Consider the following 16,020-nt stretch of genomic DNA (forward strand, 5'->3'; position numbering starts at 1 on the left):
ACAGTACAAAGGCTGAGTCACAACTATGGGATGTCATGTCTCTCACAGGTGGAGAAGGCTTTTGACCACATATCCCAGGATGCACAGTACAAAGGCTGAGTCACAACTATGGGATGTCATGTCTCTCACAGGTGGAGAAGGCTTTCGACCACATATCCCAGCATGCACAGTACAAAGGCTGAGTCACAACTATGGGATGTCATGTCTCTCACAGGTGGAGAAGGCTTTCGACCACATATCCCAGCATGCACAGTACAAAGGCTGAGTCACAACTATGGGATGTCATGTCTCTAACAGGTGGAGAAGGCTTTCGACCACATATCCCAGCATGCACAGTGCCAGGAGCGCAACATCGCCTTCAACGTGACGTGCACGGGAAACAAGCGAGGGATCTACATCCGTGAGCCGCGCCACCTGGAGAAAGCCAAAGACACCGCTGTGTCCGTGGAGCCCGTCTTCCAGGAACACACAGGTACTGTTTACACCTGTCTTTAAGTTGTTGAGGTTGTTAGAACATGTCTGTAGAGCCCATCTTTCAGGAACACACAGGTACTGTTTGCTCTACGAATGTTGTGTTTACATGTGTGGAAAAGGCCTGCTCATGTTTATCAAGGGCTCGGTTTCACGGCCATATTATGATCACTCTTGTAGTGTAACAGGGAAGTACAGTGTGTTACAGTGTTACTAGAGGTGTAGACATGACAGTGTTACAAGAGGTGTAGACGTGACAGTGTTACAAGAGGTGTAGAAGGTACAGTGTTAAAAGAGGTGTACATGTTACAGTGGTACAAGAGGTTACAGTGTTACAAGAGGTGTACATGTTACAGTGTTACAAGAGGTTACAGTGTTACAAGATGTTACAGTGTTATAAGAGGTGTACATGTTACAGTGTTACAAGAGGTGTACATGTTACAGTGTTACAAGAGGTTACAGTGTTACAAGAGGTTACAGTGTTATAAGAGGTGTACATGTTACAGTGTTACAAGACGTGTACACGTTACAGTGTTACAAGAGGTGTACATGTTACAGTGTTACAAGATGTGTACATGTTACAGTGTTGCAAGAGGTGTACCTGTTACAGTGTTACAAGATGTGTACATGTTACAGTGTTACAAGATGTGTACATGTTACAGTGTTACAAGAGGTGTACACGTTACAGGGCAGGAAGAGAATATAGCCTTCTTGGCACTGTTCAGCTTGTGTGACAACAGGTGTACAGTGTGTTACATGTGTTACAGGGCAGGAAGAGAAGATTGCCTTCTTGGCACTGTACAGCTTGGTGTGTGACAACAGGTGTACGGTGTGTTGCATGTGTTACAGGGCAGGAAGAGAAGATTGCCTCCTCAGTGCAGTACAGCTTGGTGTGTGACAACAGGTGTACAGTGTGTTACATGTGTTACAGGGCAGGAAGAGAAGATTGCCTTCTCGGCGCAGTACAGCTTGGTGTGTGACAAGACCTGGGTGAAATGTCCGTCCCACTTCGAGCTGATGAATGTCACGCGATCTTTCTCCGTCCACGTTGACCCCAGAGGTCTGCCGGAGGGCGTGCATTATACAGAGGTCAGTTATTTCATTATACAGAGGTCAGTTATTGTATCATACCGAGGTCAGTTATTGTATCATACCGAGGTCAGTTATTGTATTATACAGAGGTCAGTTATTGTATTATACAGAGGTCAGTTATTGTATTATACTGAGGTCAGTTATTGTATTATACCAAGGTCAGTTATTTCATTATACCGAGGTCAGTTATTGTATTATACCAAGGTCAGTTATTGTATTATACCGAGGTCAGTTATTGTATCATACCGAGGTCAGTTATTGTATCATACCGAGGTCAGTTATTGTATTATACCGAGGTCAGTTATTGTATCATACCGAGGTCAGTTATTTTATTATACAGAGGTCAGTTATTGTATTATACAGATGTTAGTTATTGTATTATACCAAGGTCAATTATTGTATCATACCGAGGTCAGTTATTGTATCATACCAAGTCAGTTATTGTATTATACCGAGATCAGTTATTGTATAATACCGAGGTAAGTTATTTCATTATACCGAGGTCAGTTATTGTATTATACAGAGGTCAGTTATTGTATTATACTGAGGTCAGTTATTTCATTATACAGAGGTCAGTTATATCATTATACAGAGGTCAGTTATTGTATTATACCGAGGTCAGTTATTTCATTATACAGAGGTCAGATATTGTATTATACCAAGGTCAGTTATTTCATTATACAGAGGTCAGTTATTTCGTTATACAGAGGTCAGTTATTGTATTATACCGAGGTCAGTTATTTCATTAGACAGAGGTCAGATATTGTATTATACCAAGGTCAGCTATTTCATTATACAGAGGTCAGTTATTTCATTATACAGAGGTCAGTTATTGTATTATACCGAGGTCAGTTATTTCATTATACTGAAGCGTGTCATTTTGTGTGGACAGGTGTGTGTGTATGTGATGTTCACTGAAGCGTGTCATTTTGTGTGGACAGGTGTGCGCCTATGACGTGCAGTGTATCAGCAAAGGTCCGGTGTTCCGAGTGCCGGTGACAGTGGTTGTACCTATCACGTGAGTCACCTGACCGAGTTTAAAGGCACACTTACCATCTCAGACCTGTCAGACAGTAAGACCCCCCTTTCACTTGGTCACATACCATCTCAGACCTGTCAGACAGTAAGACCCCCCTTTCACTTGGTCACATACCATCTCAGACCTGTCAGACAGTAAGACCCTCCTTTCACTTGGTCACATACCATCTCAGACCTGTCAGACAGTAAGACCCCCCTTTCACTTGGTCACATACCATCTCAGACCTGTCAGACAGTAAGACCCCCCTTTCACTTGGTCACATACCATATCAGACCTGTCAGACAGTAAGACCCCCCTTTCACTTGGTCACATACCATCTCAGACCTGTCAGACAGTAAGACCCCCCTTTCACTTGGTCACATACCATATCAGACCTGTCAGACAGTAAGACCCCCCTTTCACTTGGTCACATACCATATCAGACCTGTCAGACAGTAAGACCCCCCTTTCACTTGGTCACATACCATATCAGACCTGTCAGACAGTAAGACCCCCCTTTCACTTGGTCACATACCATCTCAGACCTGTCAGACAGTAAGACCCCCCTTTCACTTGGTCACATACCATATCAGACCTGTCAGACAGTAAGACCCCCCTTTCACTTGGTCACATACCATCTCAGACCTGTCAGACAGTAAGACCCCCCTTTCACTTGGTCACATACCATCTCAGACCTGTCAGACAGTAAGACCCCCCTTTCACTTGGTCACATACCATATCAGACCTGTCAGACAGTAAGACCCCCCTTTCACTTGGTCACATACCATCTCAGACCTGTCAGACAGTAAGACCCCCCTTTCACTTGGTCACATACCATATCAGACCTGTCAGACAGTAAGACCCCCCTTTCACTTGGTCACATACCATCTCAGACCTGTCAGACAGTAAGACCCCCCTTTCACTTGGTCACATACCATATCAGACCTGTCAGACAGTAAGACCCCCCCTTTCACTTGGTCACATACCATATCAGACCTGTCAGACAGTAAGACCCCCCTTTCACTTGGTCACATACCATCTCAGACCTGTCAGACAGTAAGACCCCCCTTTCACTTGGTCACATACCATCTCAGACCTGTCAGACAGTAAGACCCCCCTTTCACTTGGTCACATACCATCTCAGACCTGTCAGACAGTAAGACCCCCCTTTCACTTGGTCACATACCATCTCAGACCTGTCAGACAGTAAGACCCCCCTTTCACTTGGTCACATACCATCTCAGACCTGTCAGACAGTAAGACCCTCCTTTCACTTGGTCACATACCATATCAGACCTGTCAGACAGTAAGACCCCCCTTTCACTTGGTCACATACCATCTCAGACCTGTCAGACAGTAAGACCCCCCTTTCACTTGGTCACATACCATCTCAGACCTGTCAGACAGTAAGACCCCCCTTTCACTTGGTCACATACCATCTCAGACCTGTCAGACAGTAAGACCCTCCTTTCACTTGGTCACATACCATATCAGACCTGTCAGACAGTAAGACCCCCCTTTCACTTGGTCACATACCATCTCAGACCTGTCAGACAGTAAGACCCCCCTTTCACTTGGTCACATACCATATCAGACCTGTCAGACAGTAAGACCCCCCTTTCACTTGGTCACATACCATCTCAGACCTGTCAGACAGTAAGACCCCCCTTTCACTTGGTCACATACCATATCAGACCTGGCAGACAGTAAGACCCCCCTTTCACTTGGTCACATACCATCTCAGACCTGTCAGACAGTAAGACCCCCCTTTCACTTGGTCACATACCATCTCAGACCTGTCAGACAGTAAGACCCCCCTTTCACTTGGTCACATACCATCTCAGACCTGTCAGACAGTAAGACCCCCCTTTCACTTGGTCACATACCATCTCAGACCTGTCAGACAGTAAGACCCCCCTTTCACTTGGTCACATACCATCTCAGACCTGTCAGACAGTAAGACCCTCCTTTCACTTGGTCACATACCATCTCAGACCTGTCAGACAGTAAGACCCCCCTTTCACTTGGTCACATACCATATCAGACCTGTCAGACAGTAAGACCCCCCTTTCACTTGGTCACATACCATATCAGACCTGTCAGACAGTAAGACCCCCCTTTCACTTGGTCACATACCATATCAGACCTGTCAGACAGTAAGACCCCCCTTTCACTTGGTCACATACCATATCAGACCTGTCAGACAGTAAGACCCCCCTTTCACTTGGTCACATACCATCTCAGACCTGTCAGACAGTAAGACCCTCCTTTCACTTGGTCACATACCATATCAGACCTGTCAGACAGTAAGACCCCCCTTTCACTTGGTCACATACCATCTCAGACCTGTCAGACAGTAAGACCCCCCTTTCACTTGGTCACATACCATATCAGACCTGTCAGACAGTAAGACCCCCCTTTCACTTGGTCACATACCATCTCAGACCTGTCAGACAGTAAGACCCTCCTTTCACTTGGTCACATACCATATCAGACCTGTCAGACAGTAAGACCCCCCTTTCACTTGGTCACATACCATCTCAGACCTGTCAGACAGTAAGACCCCCCTTTCACTTGGTCACATACCATATCAGACCTGTCAGACAGTAAGACCCTCCTTTCACTTGGTCACATACCATATCAGACCTGTCAGACAGTAAGACCCCCCTTTCACTTGGTCACATACCATCTCAGACCTGTCAGACAGTAAGACCCCCCTTTCACTTGGTCACATACCATCTCAGACCTGTCAGACAGTAAGACCCCCCTTTCACTTGGTCACATACCATCTCAGACCTGTCAGACAGTAAGACCCCCCTTTCACTTGGTCACATACCATATCAGACCTGTCAGACAGTAAGACCCCCCTTTCACTTGGTCACATACCATCTCAGACCTGTCAGACAGTAAGACCCCCCTTTCACTTGGTCACATACCATCTCAGACCTGTCAGACAGTAAGACCCCCCTTTCACTTGGTCACATACCATATCAGACCTGTCAGACAGTAAGACCCCCCTTTCACTTGGTCACATACCATGTCAGACAGTAAGACCCCCCTTTCACTCGGTCTCGAATAGCAGCTAGCATCTGCTGAAGAGACATTAAACCCCAAAAACCAACCAACCAACCCCCCTTTCACTTGGTCACATACCATCTCAGACCTGTCAGACAGTAAGACCCCCCTTTCACTTGGTCACATACCATATCAGACCTGTCAGACAGTAAGACCCCCCTTTCACTTGGTCACATACCATCTCAGACCTGTCAGACAGTAAGACCCCCCTTTCACTTGGTCACATACCATATCAGACCTGTCAGACAGTAAGACCCCCCTTTCACTTGGTCACATACCATATCAGACCTGTCAGACAGTAAGACCCCCCTTTCACTTGGTCACATACCATCTCAGACCTGTCAGACAGTAAGACCCCCCTTTCACTTGGTCACATACCATCTCAGACCTGTCAGACAGTAAGACCCCCCTTTCACTTGGTCACATACCATCTCAGACCTGTCAGACAGTAAGACCCCCCTTTCACTTGGTCACATACCATCTCAGACCTGTCAGACAGTAAGACCCCCCTTTCACTTGGTCACATACCATCTCAGACCTGTCAGACAGTAAGACCCTCCTTTCACTTGGTCACATACCATATCAGACCTGTCAGACAGTAAGACCCCCCTTTCACTTGGTCACATACCATCTCAGACCTGTCAGACAGTAAGACCCCCCTTTCACTTGGTCACATACCATCTCAGACCTGTCAGACAGTAAGACCCCCCTTTCACTTGGTCACATACCATATCAGACCTGTCAGACAGTAAGACCCTCCTTTCACTTGGTCACATACCATATCAGACCTGTCAGACAGTAAGACCCCCCTTTCACTTGGTCACATACCATCTCAGACCTGTCAGACAGTAAGACCCCCCTTTCACTTGGTCACATACCATATCAGACCTGTCAGACAGTAAGACCCCCCTTTCACTTGGTCACATACCATCTCAGACCTGTCAGACAGTAAGACCCCCCTTTCACTTGGTCACATACCATATCAGACCTGTCAGACAGTAAGACCCCCCTTTCACTTGGTCACATACCATATCAGACCTGTCAGACAGTAAGACCCCCCTTTCACTTGGTCACATACCATCTCAGACCTGTCAGACAGTAAGACCCCCCTTTCACTTGGTCACATACCATCTCAGACCTGTCAGACAGTAAGACCCCCCTTTCACTTGGTCACATACCATCTCAGACCTGTCAGACAGTAAGACCCCCCTTTCACTTGGTCACATACCATCTCAGACCTGTCAGACAGTAAGACCCCCCTTTCACTTGGTCACATACCATATCAGACCTGTCAGACAGTAAGACCCCCCTTTCACTTGGTCACATACCATCTCAGACCTGTCAGACAGTAAGACCCCCCTTTCACTTGGTCACATACCATCTCAGACCTGTCAGACAGTAAGACCCCCCTTTCACTTGGTCACATACCATCTCAGACCTGTCAGACAGTAAGACCCTCCTTTCACTTGGTCACATACCATATCAGACCTGTCAGACAGTAAGACCCCCCTTTCACTTGGTCACATACCATATCAGACCTGTCAGACAGTAAGACCCCCCTTTCACTTGGTCACATACCATATCAGACCTGTCAGACAGTAAGACCCCCCTTTCACTTGGTCACATACCATATCAGACCTGTCAGACAGTAAGACCCCCCTTTCACTTGGTCACATACCATATCAGACCTGTCAGACAGTAAGACCCCCCTTTCACTTGGTCACATACCATCTCAGACCTGTCAGACAGTAAGACCCTCCTTTCACTTGGTCACATACCATATCAGACCTGTCAGACAGTAAGACCCCCCTTTCACTTGGTCACATACCATCTCAGACCTGTCAGACAGTAAGACCCCCCTTTCACTTGGTCACATACCATATCAGACCTGTCAGACAGTAAGACCCCCCTTTCACTTGGTCACATACCATCTCAGACCTGTCAGACAGTAAGACCCCCCTTTCACTTGGTCACATACCATATCAGACCTGTCAGACAGTAAGACCCCCCTTTCACTTGGTCACATACCATATCAGACCTGTCGGACAGTAAGACCCCCCTTTCACTTGGTCACATACCATCTCAGACCTGTCAGACAGTAAGACCCCCCTTTCACTTGGTCATATACCATCTCAGACCTGTCAGACAGTAAGACCCCCCTTTCACTTGGTCACATACCATCTCAGACCTGTCAGACAGTAAGACCCCCCTTTCACTTGGTCACATACCATATCAGACCTGTCAGACAGTAAGACCCCCCTTTCACTTGGTCACATACCATCTCAGACCTGTCAGACAGTAAGACCCCCCTTTCACTTGGTCACATACCATATCAGACCTGTCAGACAGTAAGACCCCCCTTTCACTTGGTCACATACCATATCAGACCTGTCAGACAGTAAAACCCCCCTTTCACTTGGTCACATACCATATCAGACCTGTCAGACAGTAAGACCCCCCTTTCACTTGGTCACATACCATCTCAGACCTGTCAGACAGTAAGACCCCCCTTTCACTTGGTCACATACCATATCAGACCTGTCAGACAGTAAGACCCCCCTTTCACTTGGTCACATACCATCTCAGACCTGTCAGACAGTAAGACCCTCCTTTCACTTGGTCACATACCATCAATCAACACACTTACTGCTTGCTGTGGTCAGTGTCTTTGAATTTGACCAAATGGATTCATCAACACACTTACTGCTTGCTGTGGTCAGTGTCTTTGAATTTGACCAAATGGATTCATCAACACACTTACTGCTTGTTGTGGTCAGTGTCTTTGAATTTGACCAAATGGATTCATCAACACACTTACTGCTTGCTGTGGTCAGTGTCTTTGAATTTGACCAAATGGATTCATCAACACACTTACTGCTTGCTGTGGTCAGTGTCTTTGAATTTGACCAAATGGATTCATCAACACACTTACTGCTTGCTGTGGTCAGTGTCTTTGAATTTGACCAAATGGATTCATCAACACACTTACTGCTTGCTGTGGTCAGTGTCTTTGAATTTTACCAAATGGATTCATCAACAAATGCCCACGATGCATAGAGAGCAGCCAAACAGATAGACACAAACAAACAATGTATGTGACCAAGCGTCGCGATATAACCTTGAACGATTGAAAACGACGTTAAACACCAAATAAAGAAAGATCTGACCAAGCGGGATGATGGCCTTTCACCCAGACATATAGAGACAAACAAACAATGTATGTGACCAAGTGGGATGATGGCCTTTCATCCAGACATATAGAGACAAACAAACAATGTATGTGACCAAGTGGGATGATGGCCTTTCACCCAGACAGGTATAGACAAACAAACAATGTATGTGACCAAGTGGGATGATGGCCTTTCATCCAGACAGATATAGACAAACAAACAATGTATGTGACCAAGTGGGATGATGGCCTTTCATCCAGACATATAGAGACAAACAAACAATGTATGTGACCAAGTGGGATGATGGCCTTTCACCCAGACATATAGAGACAAACAAACAATGTATGTGACCAAGTGGGATGATGGCCTTTCACCCAGACATATAGAGACAAACAAACAATGTATGTGACCAAGTGGGATGATGGCCTTTCACCCAGACATATAGAGACAAACAAACAATGTATGTGACCAAGTGGGATGATGGCCTTTCATCCAGACAGGTATAGACAAACAAACAATGTATGTGACCAAGTGGGATGATGGCCTTTCACCCAGACATATAGAGACAAACAAACAATGTATGTGACCAAGTGGGATGATGGCCTTTCACCCAGACATATAGAGACAAACAAACAATGTATGTGACCAAGTGGGATGATGGCCTTTCACCCAGACATATAGAGACAAACAAACAATGTATGTGACCAAGTGGGATGATGGCCTTTCACTCAGACATATATAGACAAACAAACAATGTATGTGACCAAGTGGGATGATGGCCTTTCACCCAGACATATAGAGACAAACAAACAATGTATGTGACCAAGTGGGATGATGGCCTTTCACCCAGACATATAGAGACAAACAAACAATGTATGTGACCAAGTGGGATGATGGCCTTTCACCCAGACAGGTATAGACAAACAAACAATGTATGTGACCAAGTGGGATGATGGCCTTTCACCCAGACAGATAGAGACAAACAAACAATGTATGTGACCAAGTGGGATGATGGCCTTTCACCCAGACATATAGAGACAAACAAACAATGTATGTGACCAAGTGGGATGATGGCCTTTCACCCAGACATATAGAGACAAACAAACAATGTATGTGACCAAGTGGGATGATGGCCTTTCACCCAGACAGATAGAGACAAACAAACAATGTATGTGACCAAGTGGGATGATGGCCTTTCACCCAGACATATAGAGACAAACAAACAATGTATGTGACCAAGTGGGATGATGGCCTTTCACCCAGACATATATAGACAAACAAACAATGTATGTGACCAAGTGGGATGATGGCCTTTCACCCAGACATATAGAGACAAACAAACAATGTATGTGACCAAGTGGGATGATGGCCTTTCACCCAGACAGGTATAGACAAACAAACAATGTATGTGACCAAGTGGGATGATGGCCTTTCACCCAGACATATAGAGACAAACAAACAATGTATGTGACCAAGTGGGATGATGGCCTTTCACCCAGACAGGTATAGACAAACAAACAATGTATGTGACCAAGTGGGATGATGGCCTTTCACCCAGACATATAGAGACAAACAAACAATGTATGTGACCAAGTGGGATGATGGCCTTTCACCCAGACATATAGAGACAAACAAACAATGTATGTGACCAAGTGGGATGATGGCCTTTCACCCAGACAGGTATAGACAAACAAACAATGTATGTGACCAAGTGGGATGATGGCCTTTCACCCAGACATATATAGACAAACAAGCAATGTATGTGACCAAGTGGGATGATGGCCTTTCACCCAGACATATATAGACAAACAAACAATGTATGTGACCAAGTGGGATGATGGCCTTTCATCCAGACAGGTATAGACAAACAAACAATGTATGTGACCAAGTGGGATGATGGCCTTTCACCCAGACATATAGAGACAAACAAACAATGTATGTGACCAAGTGGGATGATGGCCTTTCACCCAGACATATAGAGACAAGCAAACAATGTATGTGACCAAGTGGGATGATGGCCTTTCACCCAGACATATAGAGACAAACAAACAATGTATGTGACCAAGTGGGATGATGGCCTTTCACCCATACATATATAGACAAACAAACAATGTATGTGACCAAGTGGGATGATGGCCTTTCACCCAGACATATAGAGACAAACAAACAATGTATGTGACCAAGTGGGATGATGGCCTTTCACCCAGACATATAGAGACAAACAAACAATGTATGTGACCAAGTGGGATGATGGCCTTTCACCCAGACATATAGAGACAAACAAGCAATGTATGTGACCAAGTGGGATGATGGCCTTTCATCCAGACAGATAGAGACAAACAAACAATGTATGTGACCAAGTGGGATGATGGCCTTTCACCCAGACAGACAAACAAACAATGTATGTGACCAAGTGGGATGATGGCCTTTCACCCAGACATATAGAGACAAACAAACAATGTATGTGACCAAGTGGGATGATGGCCTTTCACCCAGACAGACAAACAAACAATGTATGTGACCAAGTGGGATGATGGCCTTTCACCCAGACATATAGAGACAAACAAACAATGTATGTGACCAAGTGGGATGATGGCCTTTCACCCAGACATATAGAGACAAACAAGCAATGTATGTGACCAAGTGGGATGATGGCCTTTCACCCAGACATATAGAGACAAACAAGCAATGTATGTGACCAAGTGGGATGATGGCCTTTCACCCAGACAGATATAGACAAACAAACAATGTATGTGACCAAGTGGGATGATGGCCTTTCACCCAGACATATAGAGACAAACAAACAATGTATGTGACCAAGTGGGATGATGGCCTTTCACCCAGACATATAGAGACAAACAAACAATGTATGTGACCAAGTGGGATGATGGCCTTTCATCCAGACAGATAGAGACAAACAAACAATGTATGTGACCAAGTGGGATGATGGCCTTTCACCCAGACATATAGAGACAAACAAACAATGTATGTGACCAAGTGGGATGATGGCCTTTCATCCAGACAGATAGAGACAAACAAACAATGTATGTGACCAAGTGGGATGATGGCCTTTCATCCAGACAGGTATAGACAAACAAACAATGTATGTGACCAAGTGGGATGATGGCCTTTCACCCAGACATATATAGACAAACAAACAATGTATGTGACCAAGTGGGATGATGGCCTTTCACCCAGACATATAGAGACAAACAAACAATGTATGTGACCAAGTGGGATGATGGCCTTTCACCCAGACATATAGAGACAAACAAACAATGTATGTGACCAAGTGGGATGATGGCCTTTCACCCAGACATATAGAGACAAACAAACAATGTATGTGACCAAGTGGGATGATGGCCTTTCACCCAGACATATAGAGACAAACAAACAATGTATGTGACCAAGTGGGATGATGGCCTTTCACCCAGACAGACAAACAAACAATGTATGTGACCAAGTGGGATGATGGCCTTTCATCCAGACAGGTATAGACAAACAAACAATGTATGTGACCAAGTGGGATGATGGCCTTTCACCCAGACATATAGAGACAAACAAACAATGTATGTGACCAAGTGGGATGATGGCCTTTCACCCAGACAGACAAACAAACAATGTATGTGACCAAGTGGGATGATGGCCTTTCATCCAGACAGGTATAGACAAACAAACAATGTATGTGACCAAGTGGGATGATGGCCTTTCACCCAGACATATAGAGACAAACAAGCAATGTATGTGACCAAGTGGGATGATGGCCTTTCACCCAGACATATAGAGACAAACAAACAATGTATGTGACCAAGTGGGATGATGGCCTTTCATCCAGACAGATAGAGACAAACAAACAATGTATGTGACCAAGTGGGATGATGGCCTTTCACCCAGACAGGTTAAGACAAACAAACAATGTATGTGACCAAGTGGGATGATGGCCTTTCATCCAGACAGATAGAGACAAACAAACAATGTATGTGACCAAGTGGGATGATGGCCTTTCACCCAGACAGACAAACAAACAATGTATGTGACCAAGTGGGATGATGGCCTTTCACCCATACATATATAGAGACAAACAAACAATGTATGTGACCAAGTGGGATGATGGCCTTTCACCCAGACATATAGAGACAAACAAACAATGTATGTGACCAAGTGGGATGATGGCCTTTCATCCAGACAGATAGAGACAAACAAACAATGTATGTGACCAAGTGGGATGATGGCCTTTCACCCAGACATATAGAGACAAACAAACAATGTATGTGACCAAGTGGGATGATGGCCTTTCACCCAGACAGATAGAGACAAACAAACAATGTATGTGACCAAGTGGGATGATGGCCTTTCATCCAGACAGGTATAGACAAACAAACAATGTATGTGACCAAGTGGGATGATGGCCTTTCACCCAGACAGGTATAGACAAACAAACAATGTATGTGACCAAGTGGGATGATGGCCTTTCATCCAGACATATAGAGACAAACAAACAATGTATGTGACCAAGTGGGATGATGGCCTTTCACCCAGACAGGTATAGACAAACAAACAATGTATGTGACCAAGTGGGATGATGGCCTTTCACCCAGACAGATAGAGACAAACAAACAATGTATGTGACCAAGTGGGATGATGGCCTTTCACCCAGACATATAGAGACAAACAAACAATGTATGTGACCAAGTGGGATGATGGCCTTTCACCCAGACATATAGAGACAAACAAACAATGTATGTGACCAAGTGGGATGATGGCCTTTCACCCAGACAGATATAGACAAACAAACAATGTATGTGACCAAGTGGGATGATGGCCTTTCATCCAGACAGGTATAGACAAACAAACAATGTATGTGACCAAGTGGGATGATGGCCTTTCACCCAGACAGGTATAGACAAACAAACAATGTATGTGACCAAGTGGGATGATGGCCTTTCATCCAGACAGATAGAGACAAACAAACAATGTATGTGACCAAGTGGGATGATGGCCTTTCACCCAGACAGGTATAGACAAACAAACAATGTATGTGACCAAGTGGGATGATGGCCTTTCACCCAGACATATAGAGACAAACAAACAATGTATGTGACCAAGTGGGATGATGGCCTTTCACCCAGACATATAGAGACAAACAAACAATGTATGTGACCAAGTGGGATGATGGCCTTTCACCCAGACATATAGAGACAAACAAACAATGTATGTGACCAAGTGGGATGATGGCCTTTCACCCAGACATATATAGACAAACAAACAATGTATGTGACCAAGTGGGATGATGGCCTTTCACCCATACAGATTTGAGATACTGAGTTGAAATGTTTACACATGTACCTTTTAGGTAATTGATGCTCTTAGAGTTTCATAGTTCTCACCATGTCTGTATAGTGTATGTATTAGTTACTGTGATACCAAATTGTCTTACCCATGTATGTATGATGCTATGCGCCAGAGATGTATGAATGCTATTTATTTCTGTTTTTATCACACAGCAAGCTGCTTTCCTCGTGTATTTTTTATGTTCATTCATGTATTGTACACTTGGCAATAAATTATCTATCTATCTACCTTTTAGGTAATTGTTGTACCTTTTAGGTAATTGTTGTACCTTTTAGGTAATTGTTGTACCTTTCAGGTAATTGTTGTACCTTTTAGGTAATTGATGTACCTTTTAGGTAATTGTTGTACCTTTCAGGTAATTGATGTACCTTTTAGGTAATTGTTGTACCTTTTAGGTAATTGTTGTACCTTTTAGGTAATTGTTGTACCTTTTAGGTAATTGTTGTACCTTTCAGGTAATTGATGTACCTTTTAGGTAATTGTTGTACCAGTCAAGGAAGTTTGCTTTGTGGTTGTAACTCATTTTTTAGAGTGTGTCATGTTTGTGAATGTTGTGAGTGTATCATTTCTCTGTCATGTTTGTGAATGTTGTGAGTGTATCATTTCTCTGTCATGTTTGTGAATGTTGAGAGTGTATAATTTCTCTGTCGTGTTTGTCAATGTTGTGAGTATCATTTCTCTGTCATGTTTGTCAATGTTGTGAGTTTATCATTTCTCTGCCATGTTTGTTATACATGAGAGTGTATCATTTCTCTGCCATGTTTGTCAATGTTGAGAGTGTATCATTTCTCTGTCATGTTTGTCAATGTTGAGAGTGTATCATTTCTCTGTCATGTTTGTCAATGTTGTGAGTGTATCATTTCTCTGTCATGTTTGTTATACATGAGAGTGTATAATTTCTCTGCCATGTTTGTCAATGTTGTGAGTGTATCATTTCTCTGTCATGTTTGTCAATGTTGTGAGTTTATCATTTCTCTGCCATGTTTGTTATACATGAGAGTGTATCATTTCTCTGCCATGTTTGTCAATGTTGAGAGTGTATCATTTCTCTGTCATGTTTGTCAATGTTGAGAGTGTATCATTTCTCTGTCATGTTTGTCAATGTTGTGAGTGTATCATTTCTCTGTCATGTTTGTTATACATGAGAGTGTATAATTTCTCTGCCATGTTTGTTATACATGAGAGTGTATCATTTCTCTGCCATGTTTGTCAATGTTGAGAGTGTATCATTTCTTTGTTATGTTTGTTATAACTGAGAGTGTATCATATTTTCTTTCATGTTTGTGAATGTTGATAGTGTATGATATATGATAATAAGTGTGTTTGTGAGTTTTTAGTGCATGATAATTTTTGGTGGATGAGCAAACTGTACGTGCGTGTGTCTGTTTCAGGGTGAAAGATGAGGAAACGCTCTCGGTGAAGTTCGACAAGATGGCGTTCACACCGGGACACATACGACGTCATTTCATCGCCGTCCCTAAACAGGCTTCCTATGCAGGTAACGGTGGAGAGGGGTTTCCATGATGGCTCACTTGTGAAGTGAACACTGTTCATTGTGCTGTATTGTGAAGTGGACACTGTTCATTGTGGTGTATTGTGAAGTAAACACTGTTCATTGTGGTGTATTGTGAAGTGAACGCTGTTCATTGTGAAGTGAACACTGTTCATTGTGGTGTATTGTGAAGTGAACGCTGTTCATTGTGAAGTGAACACTGTTCATTGTGCTGTATTGTGAAGTGAACGCTGTTCATTGTGCTGTATTGTGAAGTGAACACTGTTCATTGTGGTGTATTGTGAAGTGAACACTGTTCATTGTGGTGTATTGTGAAGTGAACGCTGTTC

At 43.9% G+C, this 16,020-nt stretch overlaps 1 protein-coding gene across 1 annotated transcript in view; it reads left to right on the forward strand.

Annotated features, from left to right (window-relative positions):
* Window positions 1-16,020, forward strand: part of LOC138945831 (tripeptidyl-peptidase 2-like) — a 130,976-nt gene that overhangs the window by 73,585 nt on the left and 41,371 nt on the right. Inside the window, exons 13-16 of the mRNA XM_070317343.1 lie at window positions 298-472; window positions 1,403-1,560; window positions 2,505-2,581; window positions 15,570-15,676. Coding sequence (XP_070173444.1) covers window positions 298-472; window positions 1,403-1,560; window positions 2,505-2,581; window positions 15,570-15,676 — 517 coding nt within the window. The remainder of the gene's footprint in view (window positions 1-297; window positions 473-1,402; window positions 1,561-2,504; window positions 2,582-15,569; window positions 15,677-16,020) is intronic.

This window comes from Littorina saxatilis, linkage group LG13 (assembly GCF_037325665.1).
Source record: "Littorina saxatilis isolate snail1 linkage group LG13, US_GU_Lsax_2.0, whole genome shotgun sequence".
Classification (NCBI taxonomy): domain Eukaryota; kingdom Metazoa; phylum Mollusca; class Gastropoda; order Littorinimorpha; family Littorinidae; genus Littorina; species Littorina saxatilis.